General features: G+C 36.3%; 2 protein-coding genes across 2 annotated transcripts; both read right to left on the bottom strand.

Moving 5' to 3' along the window:
- Positions 1-1844: 1844 nt before the first annotated feature.
- Positions 1845-7127, bottom strand: LOC140759089 (probable Histone-lysine N-methyltransferase ATXR5). The gene is made up of 6 exons (XM_073095564.1): positions 6145-7127; positions 5905-5997; positions 3023-3252; positions 2835-2935; positions 2551-2763; positions 1845-2298 (listed from the first exon to the last, which is right to left on the bottom strand). Exons 1-6 carry the CDS (start codon positions 6464-6466, stop codon positions 2139-2141), a joined length of 1119 nt encoding a protein of 372 aa, XP_072951665.1. The 5' UTR covers positions 6467-7127; the 3' UTR covers positions 1845-2138.
- Positions 7128-7344: 217 nt separating this feature from the next.
- Positions 7345-12573, bottom strand: LOC140759099 (uridylate kinase PUMPKIN, chloroplastic). The gene is made up of 7 exons (XM_073095574.1): positions 12225-12573; positions 11233-11377; positions 10201-10254; positions 9598-9689; positions 8361-8587; positions 7689-7865; positions 7345-7606 (listed from the first exon to the last, which is right to left on the bottom strand). Exons 1-7 carry the CDS (start codon positions 12485-12487, stop codon positions 7452-7454), a joined length of 1113 nt encoding a protein of 370 aa, XP_072951675.1. The 5' UTR covers positions 12488-12573; the 3' UTR covers positions 7345-7451.
- Positions 12574-13271: the final 698 nt, after the last annotated feature.

The raw sequence follows: 13271 nt of genomic DNA, 5'->3' as shown, positions 1-13271 counted from the left end.
AAAAAGTTAGGGTGATAGAAAGTTCACGGAGTTAAAAGTGATTTTTGACCGAATCCTCAAAGGTAATATGTACTTACTATCAACATGAAAAACAAGAAGGAAAAATAGCTCTATTAAATTGAATTGAGCTCAGATTAATTGAAATATTATCAAATTTTCACTGTTTACACACCAAAAATCAAAAAAAGTTAACGTGTGAAAGTAGGAAACGTGTGAGAGAGAGAGAGAGAGAGAGAGAGAGAGAGAGAGAGAGAGAGAGAGAGAGAGACAAGATTGAGTGGGTAGAGCTGTAGAAAGAGTGAGGCATTCAATTTTTCGTTTAACGTGAGAAAGACAACAAAGGTAAGCTATCATTTGTCACACACTACTTATTTGGCGACCATAGTAATTTGGACTTTTCCAGTATGGTAGAAGCATCCATTACCATACAAAATCCAACTTATTTGACACCCCCTCCTCCTTTAGAATTAGAATCTTTGCCGTTTCACACACTATGTTCTCTTTGCATTGTTTTTAATTTAATTCTTGTATATATAGATTAAGGATGATCTATCAATTGTTGTTGCTGATGATTTATTAGGAATACGTTGTTGTGTTTAGTTGTTAAGTGTGATCATCAAAGTATATTAAATGTAATAGGTATTAATAATTTTATAATCATCTAAAATATCGCTGCTATTAAGAACGATGTAAAAAATTCATATCCAATTCGGATAGAATTTGAGAAATAATATTTTTATATATCAAATTTATATAGAATTTAAAAAAATTAATCTCTACAAATAATATACAACACATTATTAATCATAATATCAATATTTACTATTTAAATAAACAAATTAAAAATTATTTTAAAAAATATGTATGTAAACGAATATCTGATATCTATATTCGAATCTAAAAATTATATTCAACCTATATCTAAATCGAATAGAAATTTTTTTTATCCGAATCCGATTCAAATTGAGTCGGAGTAACCTACCGTTATCAAACCTAGGTGTATATCCTTTTCTTTTCCACAGGTGGAACTTTTCTAGAACCTGGACGTGGCAAACTGCAGTTGGAATGCTATCAAATTTCAACATGTGGGACTTGTAGTGTGAAAAAACCGTTTGCAAAACCAGTAAGGTTGGGAAATTCTCAAATCCGTAGACGTTATAGTGTGTGTTGTATCTGATTATTCTTTTAGACTGATACGAGTCAATGAAGATAAAGAAATGTTATCATGCTTTAACAAATTGACAGTAAACTCTTATCCTCGATCATTTAATGAAGTGAAGTCCAATTTATCAATAATGCTTCTAAGAAACAGAATACTTTTCATTTAAGCTGATACATCTAAAACCTCCAATGCTACACCAAAATGATACATTACAGTAGAAAAGAGAGTGAATTAAGAATCACAACCCAGAACACAAACTAAGTGATAGCAGTACGCAACAAAATAGAGCCCAAAGACAGGACGTACAGCACAAGTACAGCTTATGCTATTCTCATACAAGAGGAGAAAATTATTAACCCATAAGCAGAACAAGGCAGCAGCAATGAAATATGTTGTAGTATGAAATGTTTCTGCTATATATGTCAGCTTTGGCACTGAAGTGTTTATGATAATAACATAAAAACTAGACTTCCTAGGCAAAACAAAATTTTGCAGTAATTCAATTTGGGATGAGTTATAGTCAATATATCGGACACCACTAAAGCCTGCATCCCCACGCGCGCACACAAACACACAAACATGACACACACACACAAACTAGGAAACCCATGTCTTATGGAGAGAGATACACATTAATATACAAATAAAAGACAATTTGATAATCTGAAAAAGGAGATCAAAGTTGAGAACAGAATGACATACTCATTTCCAAGGTTCGCAAACAATGTTTCGTAAATGGTAAAGATGTAAAATGAACCTTTCATAAAACATCGCCATCTCATCACTACTTAGTGTTGCAACACATTTGACCCATCACTTGATAAATGGGCCAGTACTACATCACTGTGAATAAAAAGGCAGCAAGAGCAAAACTTAGGGGCTAGCCAAGAATCGTTAGCCATCCTTGCCAAAATGATCCTTTCATGTCAAGATTTTCAAATCACGAATTATTGTGTTGACGGGTCTATCTAATATGTTAGACAAAATGCTGAGTTGGGTACTCCTGCTCATATCCATTGTAATCATAATATAGCCTTTCGCCATAAGGTATATCACGACAAGCAACCAATAAAACCCGGCACTCACCAGCTACATTATACCTGACACATTTAAGGTTCTGCTTCCTTTTGCCCTCCCTGCAACAAATTGACCATTTCAAGAAAATGACAAGCTCTGAGATTCTAAAGGGCACTTCTGCAATGGTAACTAAAACATTCAAATGGAGAAGTGACATAAAAAATGTCGAACCTGATGAACGCTAAAATACATTGCAACCAAGTGGATGTATTAAATGTAAATTATCATCTGATGTTTATACCCCAAAAGAAAAGGATAAAAAAAAAAAGAAGAGCTGAGATGCAGGTATACTAGATATGGTGTAAACTTACTGGGTGTGGTTGTTAATGCCATTGATGAAGCGAGCAATATTTCCACGCTTATCAGGGCATATAACCAGACTATCGGATGCTCTTGTTGCTAGAAGAAGGGTCATAATACTGTCACAATCATCATGCTCCCGATTTTTCAAATAATCCACATCACCAGTGTACTCAGTGATAAATGTCATATCCTTTATATATCCGTCAGCCTGTACTGTAAAACTGCAATGACCAGATTGTAAGCTTCCGTTCACCAAACAATTTACATATTTATATCACTATCAATGAAGTACCCTTCATGTGAATCGAAAACTACTAGAAGAGGGGGACATTCTCCTCTTTTGTACATAGTTCGGCAAAGCTCCAGAGTTTCTTTATCTTCCCTTGGAAGGACCTTGAACAACATGAATATATAATCAGATCATATAATACAAACTAAAGAAGTAAAGAGCCTGCTGAAGAAGTCAAAGATGGTTCTGACCTGCATGCCACCCTTCTCTAGATATGCCCGATTAGAAGATCTGGGGGCCATTCTAGTCATGTAGGTTAATTCATTGCTGAACTCCATCTGCATTGCTGTTAATGCAGTGGCAAGAGAACCCATTTGTTCAAGTCTTCGTGCTCGATTTTCAGTTGGACTATAAGGAATTATTCTCCTCCTCTTCTTGTACATAACTAAGGCTGTGGAACGCCTTCTGCGTTTCCTTCCATCTGAATGAAATTAATTTAGCCACGAACAGATAATATCATGAGAAATAATATGACTATGGGCCCTTTCAAGTATATAGAACCGTCCAGTGCTAACATGTGCTCCATGTTGTATCTTCTCCAATGCAAATGTGTAACTTCTAATTCATCAAAATTTGACCAATCGAGGAAAAACCTCAAAAATAGAAACAAACTGCATTTTGCTCATCAAAACTTTCAAAAACCAAATAGTGTGTGTGGTTGTTGGGAAGTGAGGAAAGTGAAGAGCTTATTTTTAAATGCCTCACTTTCTATTGTTTGAATGCAGGAAGTGGATTAGGAAGTGATTTCTTCAACTTCCCCAAAATCATCAAACTTACCTATTTTTAGCCCAATTCATTCCTCTCTTAAGGATAAAAAGTTGCACTTCCCATCCCCACTTACTAATCATATGGTTTGCATGTGACCATTAATTCTTAAAAGACTTTAAGTTCCAACCCATACTATTAATAGATTATTTTATTGACTTTTTTTTTTGGAATCTCTATCCTTAAAACCTCTTATTTAATCAACTTATTATAAAAAGACAAAAATATCTTTATTGTTGTTTTTATACATTCCTTTAAGTTAAGGATGTTTATCTCTTTTCTTATTTTAAGTTACTAAAGATATAGTGGCCAAAAAGTAACCTAAAAGATATCCATGCAAAAACCAAACTTTTAGAGCGCATAAACAGAAATATAAAATCTGAAAGGGTATGCACATAAATAAGGAATTCTAGAGGGTCTAAATGTAAAAAAATCCTCCTTATTTTTGTCTTTGAGTCCTACTTTTTTTTCTCTTATTTTCCTCAACCAAACAAGAAAACGTATGAAATGCTGAGATCCAATCTCTCACTTTCTGTTCTCACCAAACACTAGGATGTGATAAAATTTTCTCAAGAAGTAAGTTTCCTAGAAACTCACTTCCAAAATTGCTTCGTTTGATTACACTTTCTGCAACTAAACATGCTCGTGTTTGGCAAAAACTATAAGTGTTCGGTGGGAATGGTAGTTATAGTAATTAAATGTCAAATACAACATATAAAAAGATGATAAGTTTTACTCTCTCCATTTAAAAGAGTTATTAGTAGAATAGGAAAATTATGTGGTTTTGTGAAAGTGAAAAGTCAAAAAACTCACTTTCCAATCTACTTTCTTCATCCAAGCATTACAAAGTAGGGGACTTCCATAAAGTAATCACTTTCATTTCCTATTTCCTATTAAAAGCACACTCCTTAATGAAAGAATAATTATGATTAAATAGGATTACTTCATAAGTACAAATAGTAAGTACAAAAGCAATATAATAAAATGTTGATGTCCTAGTTACTCTATATAAATATCATAACTAAACAAATTTGTTTTCTCTATTGCAGAAGCTCCCAAATGCAACTTAAAATTCTGGTTGATTAACATAAAATATTCTGTAGGTAAGTTGTGTAGTCAAATTAAAGGACCAATATTTCTTCCTACTAACTCTTTTGCAAGAACACCATCAAGTATCAGAAACAAGACTTAAAAAGGCTTATTGTAGGTCGATATCAAGGCCATTATGTCCTTTTGGTTTGGACTTATGTAACTTAGCTTAGTGACCTTTCAGTTTCCTTTATGGTCTATCTGAACTCCTCTCCCTGATCAGCCATTCCTATCTTCCCTTCTTTCTGTATTTTACCTCTGCCAAAGGGATGTCATCCTTTGATCAGAAACTCTTTCTATGAGATATCTCCAGCATTCAGATAAAAAATTGTGAAGTCTCAAATGAGCCATCAGAATTCCCTTTTTTTCCCATTGTTCTTATACTAGCTCCCTTTAAGTAGAAAGAACAATCAATTTGACACCTTGACTTTCCTTGAACCTGGTAAAATTTCTTCTTTTCTGATATATACTAATATGCATTATCCAATCAGTGAAGCACCATTCATGTGCCATGAAATAAATAGAGTTCAACTATTAATGTATGGTGGATAACCTTAACTTGCCTAATTCTTTGAGTAAGAACCAAATCTCCAGAATTTACTGTCTTTGGATAATTGAAAACTTCATACTTATTGAGTTTCCAGTGTCCACAATCCTAACCTCATAAATATGAAACCATAATATAGACAACATTTTGATAAGAGCCTTGCCAATGTCCTAAGGGCCACGCCGAGATGCAAGCGGTCTAGGGACAACATAGTGGAGAAGTAAATAGGTGCATATGCAGGCAATCATGTGTTTCTTACTTAAATAAACTTAGACAAACTAAGTAGGAAACAACTATTGATTAATGTTATTAGAAAATGTATGAGAACTCTGTGATCTTTTAAAAAAAAAAGTTACTTCAGCACAATAATAAGTTCTAATTGACAAACATATTATGATATCAAAGCTTAAATAAGTTCTATGGGACTCTACGTGAATTAGTTCTATACTGTGCAGCCCAAGGACCTTAAACAAGTTTCATCATGGAATAAGAGAAAGAACATTTCAAATCCTACAAGATGAAAACTTAAAAATTGCATGCAAAAAAACTTAATCTATTAGGAAAAAGAACCGATATTCTCAAACCCAGCAAGCTCAGAATACAAAATCCAAACTTATCCAAAACAATTCGATCAGAATCAGAAAGGAAACTATCATTTTTGCCACTAATCACCTTGCGAGGGTCCACATTTCCTCTCCGCCAAAGCTTCCGAGCCCTTCTGAATCCGGAAGAAATCAACGATCTTCGTCTGCATTAGTGGAAACCCTAGCATTTCCAAAACCACAGGATCAAAGCTCCCCATTGACGAGTCCAAAATATTAACAAAAAATGACATTATTAAACATAAAAATAACAATTAGGAAAAAAAATAGAATCCAAACAAATAGCTATATCAACAAGAAGATTACATACTTTTGAACGGCTTCTCATCGGAGCAGCTAGGGCAGAACCAGGGTCCGGACGGAACCCTAACGGCTATCGGACGGAGGCAGTAGAGATGGTACCCCCGATCGCACCGATCGCAGAGAAGCAGCTCGTCGTCCCGGTCGCCTGAGCGGCACTCCTCGCACCGCACGTCGGAATAGTAGTCTTCGGTGACGGCGGCGACGGGCTGAGCCACTAGCATTACCTCCGCGATGGATTTGTATCTCCGCGGCGGCGGAGGCGGCGGCGCCGCAGTGCGCTTCCGAACGGAGCCGTTAAGGGGGGAGGAGGGGCTCTCCGCCGCGCGCATGGGGGGAGGTTAAACGAAGGATCCGTCACGGCGGATCTAAGGCAAGAATATCGCCGGTGATGTGGCCGGATCCCGGCGGCCGATCGCTTGAGAGGCGGAGGAAAGAGAGAACGAGAAATGGTCGCGGGAATTCGAGGAAAGGTCGAACGGCGCACGGTATAATGACGTGTCAACCGGCGCACCATATGCTAACGTACGCGCTCCGAGCAAATATAAAAGAAAAGGATCAATTTAGCCGTAAGGGGGGGGGGGGAATCAGGCGTACGTTGATTCGGATGACGGGGCGATCATCAAACGTCCATTGCTTGACTTCAATGCCTCTCTTTTTAAATAACTTTGCTGATTTTTGGGTCAATTTTTTAATTTCTCATTACTATATCTGGATATGAGACGTGGACATTGGGTTCGGGAGAGCTTTTCCCTTTCTAGAAAAAAGCAGCTGCAAGTAGCTCATGCTAAGCACGTGCGAAACACATGGTGATGCTTTTCATCTTTCCTACTTCTGAGATTATTTTACTTTTATTTTAAGAGCTCCTACTTTGAGATTGCTAATGCCAGGTACACTTTGTGGGGGTTTGGCTATAACTTTTTAGTCTAAAGTAATAATATATCTACTATTAAACTTAGATTGGAAATTATTTGTCACTATCCATCTGAAACTTTGACTACGGTGCAAGCAGGAAGTCCTACGAGGCTACAGCAGATGCGAGTTAAATCTTCTTACCTATTCCAAACTATTCTATCATCGAAACTTGACTTAGTTACAACCATACTTGTACATCGGTCTAATCAAAAGATCTCCTCTAAGAGCTTCCCTTTGAAGATTGAAGATCTTACTGTAGGAATTACTCCCTACAAAATTAATGTACAGCTACGAATTCTATAAATTTGTGAAGCACTTAAACAACTAGACCAGACCTCTCCTTGCAAAATAAATATGAAAAATAAAAACACAAGAATTTGAAGAGAGAGAGAGAAGAGCCCTTTAGACTTCAAACTCATTTACCATCCTCATATCATGACCTAGCGCCCTTTCTTCAAACCGTTGCTGCTCGTTTCTCCCACCTATCAAAGTGCCCACCTTCTCCCCAACTATAGCTTTTGCGATGTTTCCAGGTTTGTTCAAATTAAACACCACAACTGCAACGTTATGGTCAGTTAGCATGATCTGCAAAAGCCAAATAAACTTAAAAAGAATCAAAATACATCGTGATTTTCTTACCAGGGATGTTATTTTCTTGGCACAGTGTAATAGCTGTCATATCCATTACAGAGAGATCTTTTGTGGTCACATCCTGGTAGCTTAAGATGTCAAGAAGGCGAGCATTTGGGTTGCGCTTTGGATCGTCATCAAATACACCATCTACATTTGTTGCCTTAAGCACCACCTCAGCATTAACTGTATGTACATTTGTGAAGAAAAGATTGTAAACCTTGTTCGAGTTATATAGCTGTGGCATAATAAGCATGTGTCGAATAGGCAAGTGGCAGGATTTAAAATGGGTTGCTGCAAATACGTTCCTTACTGTCATTCTCAACCATGTTCATAAAATGATTGCTAATCTAGATAACTGAGTCACTTGTATATTTCTTCGGTAGATATACATTAGGTAAAAAAAAGTCAACCATATGGGTCAACTAAAGCAGAAACATTTCTTGAAAGAAAGGCAGTACATATATAGTTCTAAAAAAATACTTCTAGATTTAGAGTCCCCGTCACAAGAATGATCAATTTCAAAAGTAAGAGATATATCACCAGGTTAAATTTAGCAAGTTAAAATTTAGAGTAAGATAACAAGTTGGCTGCTAAGCATTGGATTAGCAATTATTGGTTGAACGTATCAAGTTCTATGGAACTTTACGACGACGGTGCATAATTTAACAAGTGACTTACTTTCTGCACACCGGAGAGCAGCAGCAGTATCTGTCGTGAAGAAGGGGTTTCCTGTTCCAGCAGCAAATATAACAACTCTTCCTTTCTCCAAATGCCTAACAGCCCTTCTTCTTATGTATGGTTCTGCAACTTCTGACATGCGAAATGCAGTTTGGACACGTGTGGGGATACCAATACTTTCCATTGTTGCTTGCAAGAATATTGCATTCATCACCGTGGCTAGCATGCTAAATCAAAGGGAGAGCAAAAGGCCTTCAATCATAACAATCTTGGAGAAGATTTTGTCACATCGAATAGCAATGTGATATCATAGGTGGTTGCAATATAATTTGAAATTGACTCGATAGATTAAATTCATAATTTGAACTTCATTCGTTGAAACCTAACAAAAGAAATAGTTCTATTCCTTGATTGCAGACAATGAGAAAAAGAAAAAGAGAGAAAAATTAACTAGCATAATTTTATCAGCATCTCACACACAATAGAATAATTCTTCTAAAATGAAAAACAGATGATCTATATACTTGATGAGATTTACTGATCAACATAAACTATCAAAATGACAAAAATCTAATAACATAAACGGCCAGATGTATCTAAAACCAGCTCTAGCCAAATTGATCTGAGGAGCAAGACAGGAGTAGCCCTGAAATGTACAAGGATAGCAACAAAATAAGTGCCTAACTTGGTTTTCCCTCAGGTACAGGGAGAGTATTCATAATGCCCCATCTGTGAGAATCATATCTGGCACTCTTATAGATTGGTTGAAAGTAGATGTCTTCAATTGGAATATACATATAGAAGGCCAATGCATTATAATACACAGGTTCTTTTCCATAATAGACTATGCTTTTATAAGATAACTCGTTTGTCATTTAGAGAACTAGAGATGAGGCAACAAGGCTATGGTGTAAGTGCAAGTTTAAGTAAGAAATAATCAGAATATAAGTAAGTAATGTCCACTATTAAAGTACCGATACACAATGAAAATGATCCACATTACAAAATGCATGATATAGCAGTTCACACAAGAAGCCACTGTGAGGGTAAATCAGCAGGGCCATACATTCTAAAATTTAAAATTCCATTATCATGATCAACTCCTTGTCTGCTGCACATTATAAGTAAAAGAACTGAAATTATTCCCATCATTGATGTAAAATATCATTCAGCAACTTTAAAAGCAAAAAGTGGAGATGAAACATTAAAAGTAATTTAAGCAAAGCATTTGCCATACCCTATGTAATCAGCTGAGGAACGGTCAAGACCACTACAACCTGCCCAAGAGGCTCCACGGAAGATATTACCACCACCAACAACTATCGCAACCTGAAACAATTGTTTGCCACAGTAAGTCTAAGACATGAGTTGGCATTTCTGAGCACACTAATGTGATACAATACAAATTAATTTTTTACGGCCACAGCACAATCAAGTTTAAAGGCCATTACCAATGAAATACACCAAAGCAGCTATCTAACATATAGAATAAGATATAACATTACATGAACTACAATAGAACACAAAAGATAACTCAAATTCCACGGCAAACATTCAAATATAAGTGAATGCAAACTTACATCCACATGTTGTATTTTATGTACATACTCGGTTTGGATATTAAGAACTGTTAGTTGCTGCAGAACATGCAAAATTTATCCAGATAAACAAAGACAGGTTGGAAGCCATGCTAAAACTTAGAAAAACAAGAAAGCATATTATCTCAGTCAATTGAATATCTGTTTTAGGCTGCATTTTATTGCGATCAGGGAACAGAATAACAATCAAATAAGCAACAGATGAAAAGCAATTGGATGAAGCAGTATCAAGAAAGACACACCTCTACACCAAGTCTAGTGACAGAGGCGACTTCTCTTGCAATTGACATAGTAATCTGCAACATAGAGCATAGCATTTTAGCGATGCAAGATGACACCACCACGAACAACGATAAGTATATATATGTATGGAAAAATAAGCCTCATAGACTATCATTTGAACAAAAGATGAGTTTCCTTGTTCACTACAACTGAAAACAGAACATCCATCTATGCCCTTCCATAACATTCGGATGCCGAGATGGTGTAGGAGAACATAGTGTGTGTAATAGTATTAATGTATTGTATCCTGGTTGTGATACCCATTGTCATCCAGGCTGAGATAGTGCAAGAACAGACTTTGTCATAGAAATACATATACAAGAGCATGAGTTAGCAGAGAGGAAGGGAGAAGGGTGGGGAATGAGTCAGTAGAGAGACAGAGGAATGGATGACATCTAGATTACCAAATGCAACAAGGGAGACTATTAGAAGCTGATGATGACTCACTACCCTTCATAAAGGCTACATTAAATGATATGAAGCCAAATTAAATATTAATACAGAATCTGAAAATTGATTAAAAAATGGGTAATTAAGAAAAGAAAGAAGCAAAAGATCAGATATAAAGATACAACGGCAAATAAGAAAAGGGCCTCAAAAGAGGCCCTAAATTCACAAAAAGTTGAAATTCCATAAAGCATACCTGTAGTTAGTAAGTAAAGTCACCATAAATTAATAAACCATGTTATCTTTTTCAGGTGAAAACAAACTATGAAGAAGGCTTTTCAGATTTAAAAGACTAATCAAGAATAATAGAGCTTAGCCAAGGCTCATGAGAAAGCTCTTGCCCTTTTATGTATGAACTATGAAGTATGAAGGCACACAACAATGCAACACCACTATAATAATGATTGTTCTGATGCCTTGTAATCAAAATGATGCATGATGATTAAAATAAAGAGAGTTCCTTTGATCCTAGTGTCAGCCAAAAACAGATCAAGGTAGCGTTATGATTTACTCTATGACTTACTGCATATTATTTGCATACACACCTTTGGATCAATATTTTGAGTATGATCTCCAGCGAGGGCTTCCCCACTTACTTTCAGTAATACCCTCTGCCATCTGTATGGTGGCTTAGGTTTGGCAGCTTCATCAGCCATATGAGCAAAGCGAGGCATTGTTGCCACTTGAGGTCTTGATGGAACAAAAATAGTAACAAGTGAGTCCACAAAAATAATTCTAAGGAGACAATTCAAACCATTAAACATCTCTAGTGTACCATAAAGATGGCCAAAGATCAACTGATGATTTAGGGAAAGGAACTTTGCACTTGATACAACAGAGTCACCAAGATATATTGTTAATCAGAAGCATTCATTAGATAGAACAAATATCAAAATAACAAATAAAATTGTTACATATAATGTACAATTTAATAAAGTTTCGAATATTGGTTTGATTTTATCAATCATCACAATGGAAACAACTAAAGAAAACGAGCTACTGTGATTTATGAAATGCAGCTTTCTCAACTGGGATAAGCTAGTGTAAGAATGACAATCAGTGACTCAAATCAAAGAAGTTCAGATCTCAACCCCTTTGTTGGTATTAAACAGAAAAGCATTGGTGATAACCCATAAGATTTCACGCAAACACTTAATAGCAAGTATCTTGGAACTTATTGGTTGGTACTTGATAACCAAACTACTAATACTAGCACAAACCAATAATGAGAAAGTCTCCTATCACCACGAACTCTACAAATCCCATGACGATAAAAACAGAACTGACACTAGACAATTCTACTTCATACATCATGCATCTGTTACAGTTTCTTATCCATCTATAACTGCACGTTGCACACAAGACAATCTTCAAGAATAGATCAAAACAACTAAGCATGGTACAACGGAAACCATTAGACACTAGCATCACCATCCAATCTCCTACAGCGGCAGACAGACAAACATAAGAAGCAGAAAGGATTAAACCACAAAAGTGAGACCAATAACCCAGTGGATAGATGTAGAATGAGCCATACCCTAAGTCAAGTGAATCGGGGAAAGATCCGTTATGGGAGGAGGAGGAGGAGGAGGAGGAGGAGGAGGAGGAAGCGGCGGCGGAGAAGGTTGCGACCAGGCGAGGAGGTGCGGCGGTGGAAGGGGAGGTAAACATGGGTGGTGGTCTAAGTCTTGGAAAGAAGGAGGCGGGGGAGGAGGAGGCAGAAGGAGAAGAATAAGAGGAGGAAGAGGAGAGGAGAGGAGAAGGAGAGAGATGGAGGAGGGAAGGGGAAAAGATGGCCATATGGATGAGGCGGAAGGAGGTAGGACGGGGGAGGAAAAAGAATCACGAGAGTACCACCACCAAAGCTTTAGGCCGAGGTATAATGATTCGCGTTTAGATATTTCTCGGGGTGTATTCCGTATTTTATTGTCAGCTTTCCTTTGCATCGGGAAGGGAAATTATAATTAGTGAGGAAAAATAATATTTTGAGAATTTTGCCTCGTCACCGCATTTCTCGGAGGACTTGCCGTATTCTTTTTCCAAGCCCTAGAAGAGATTCATGGGATGTGTTACATTTTTTAAAAGGGGGGAAGTGTTAATGAGTCAAAATACAAGGAGCAAAATGTAATTAAGTTTCTTTTTCACTAATTATTATTATTATCCCATAAACAACTCTTCATTTGGAGTTATATCAAAAATTGGAGAAAATTTCAAGTAGCCCTTATATTTCTTCAAACTTAAATGCTTAACTCTACATATGGTTAACTATTAGTAAACTATTAATTGGGACATAAAAAGACTTAATTTTTTTATTTAGAAATAGTATGGATGGTTTAGTTATTTTATAATTTATTTATGACGAAAAATACTGGCACTAATAAAGCACTATTACTTTTCAAAAGAAATTTTCATTATTGTAATTTAGTCTACACCGGATAATGGTTGCATATATAAGTTTAAAGTATAAGAAGGTAAATTAAAATCGACCTAAACTAAGAGTAACTATAATTTGTTCTAAGATTCATGTAAAGCATCTATGGTAAGTGTTTAATTAGCAAATTGAATATGTCGTGCGAGTTTAAAA

This window comes from Typha angustifolia, chromosome 1 (assembly GCF_048772165.1).
Source record: "Typha angustifolia cultivar Huaian chromosome 1, ASM4877216v1, whole genome shotgun sequence".
NCBI classification, from domain to species: Eukaryota; Viridiplantae; Streptophyta; class Magnoliopsida; order Poales; family Typhaceae; genus Typha; species Typha angustifolia.
The sequence above is the reverse complement of the archived record's forward strand: the minus strand, read 5'-3'. Positions and strand labels throughout refer to the sequence as shown.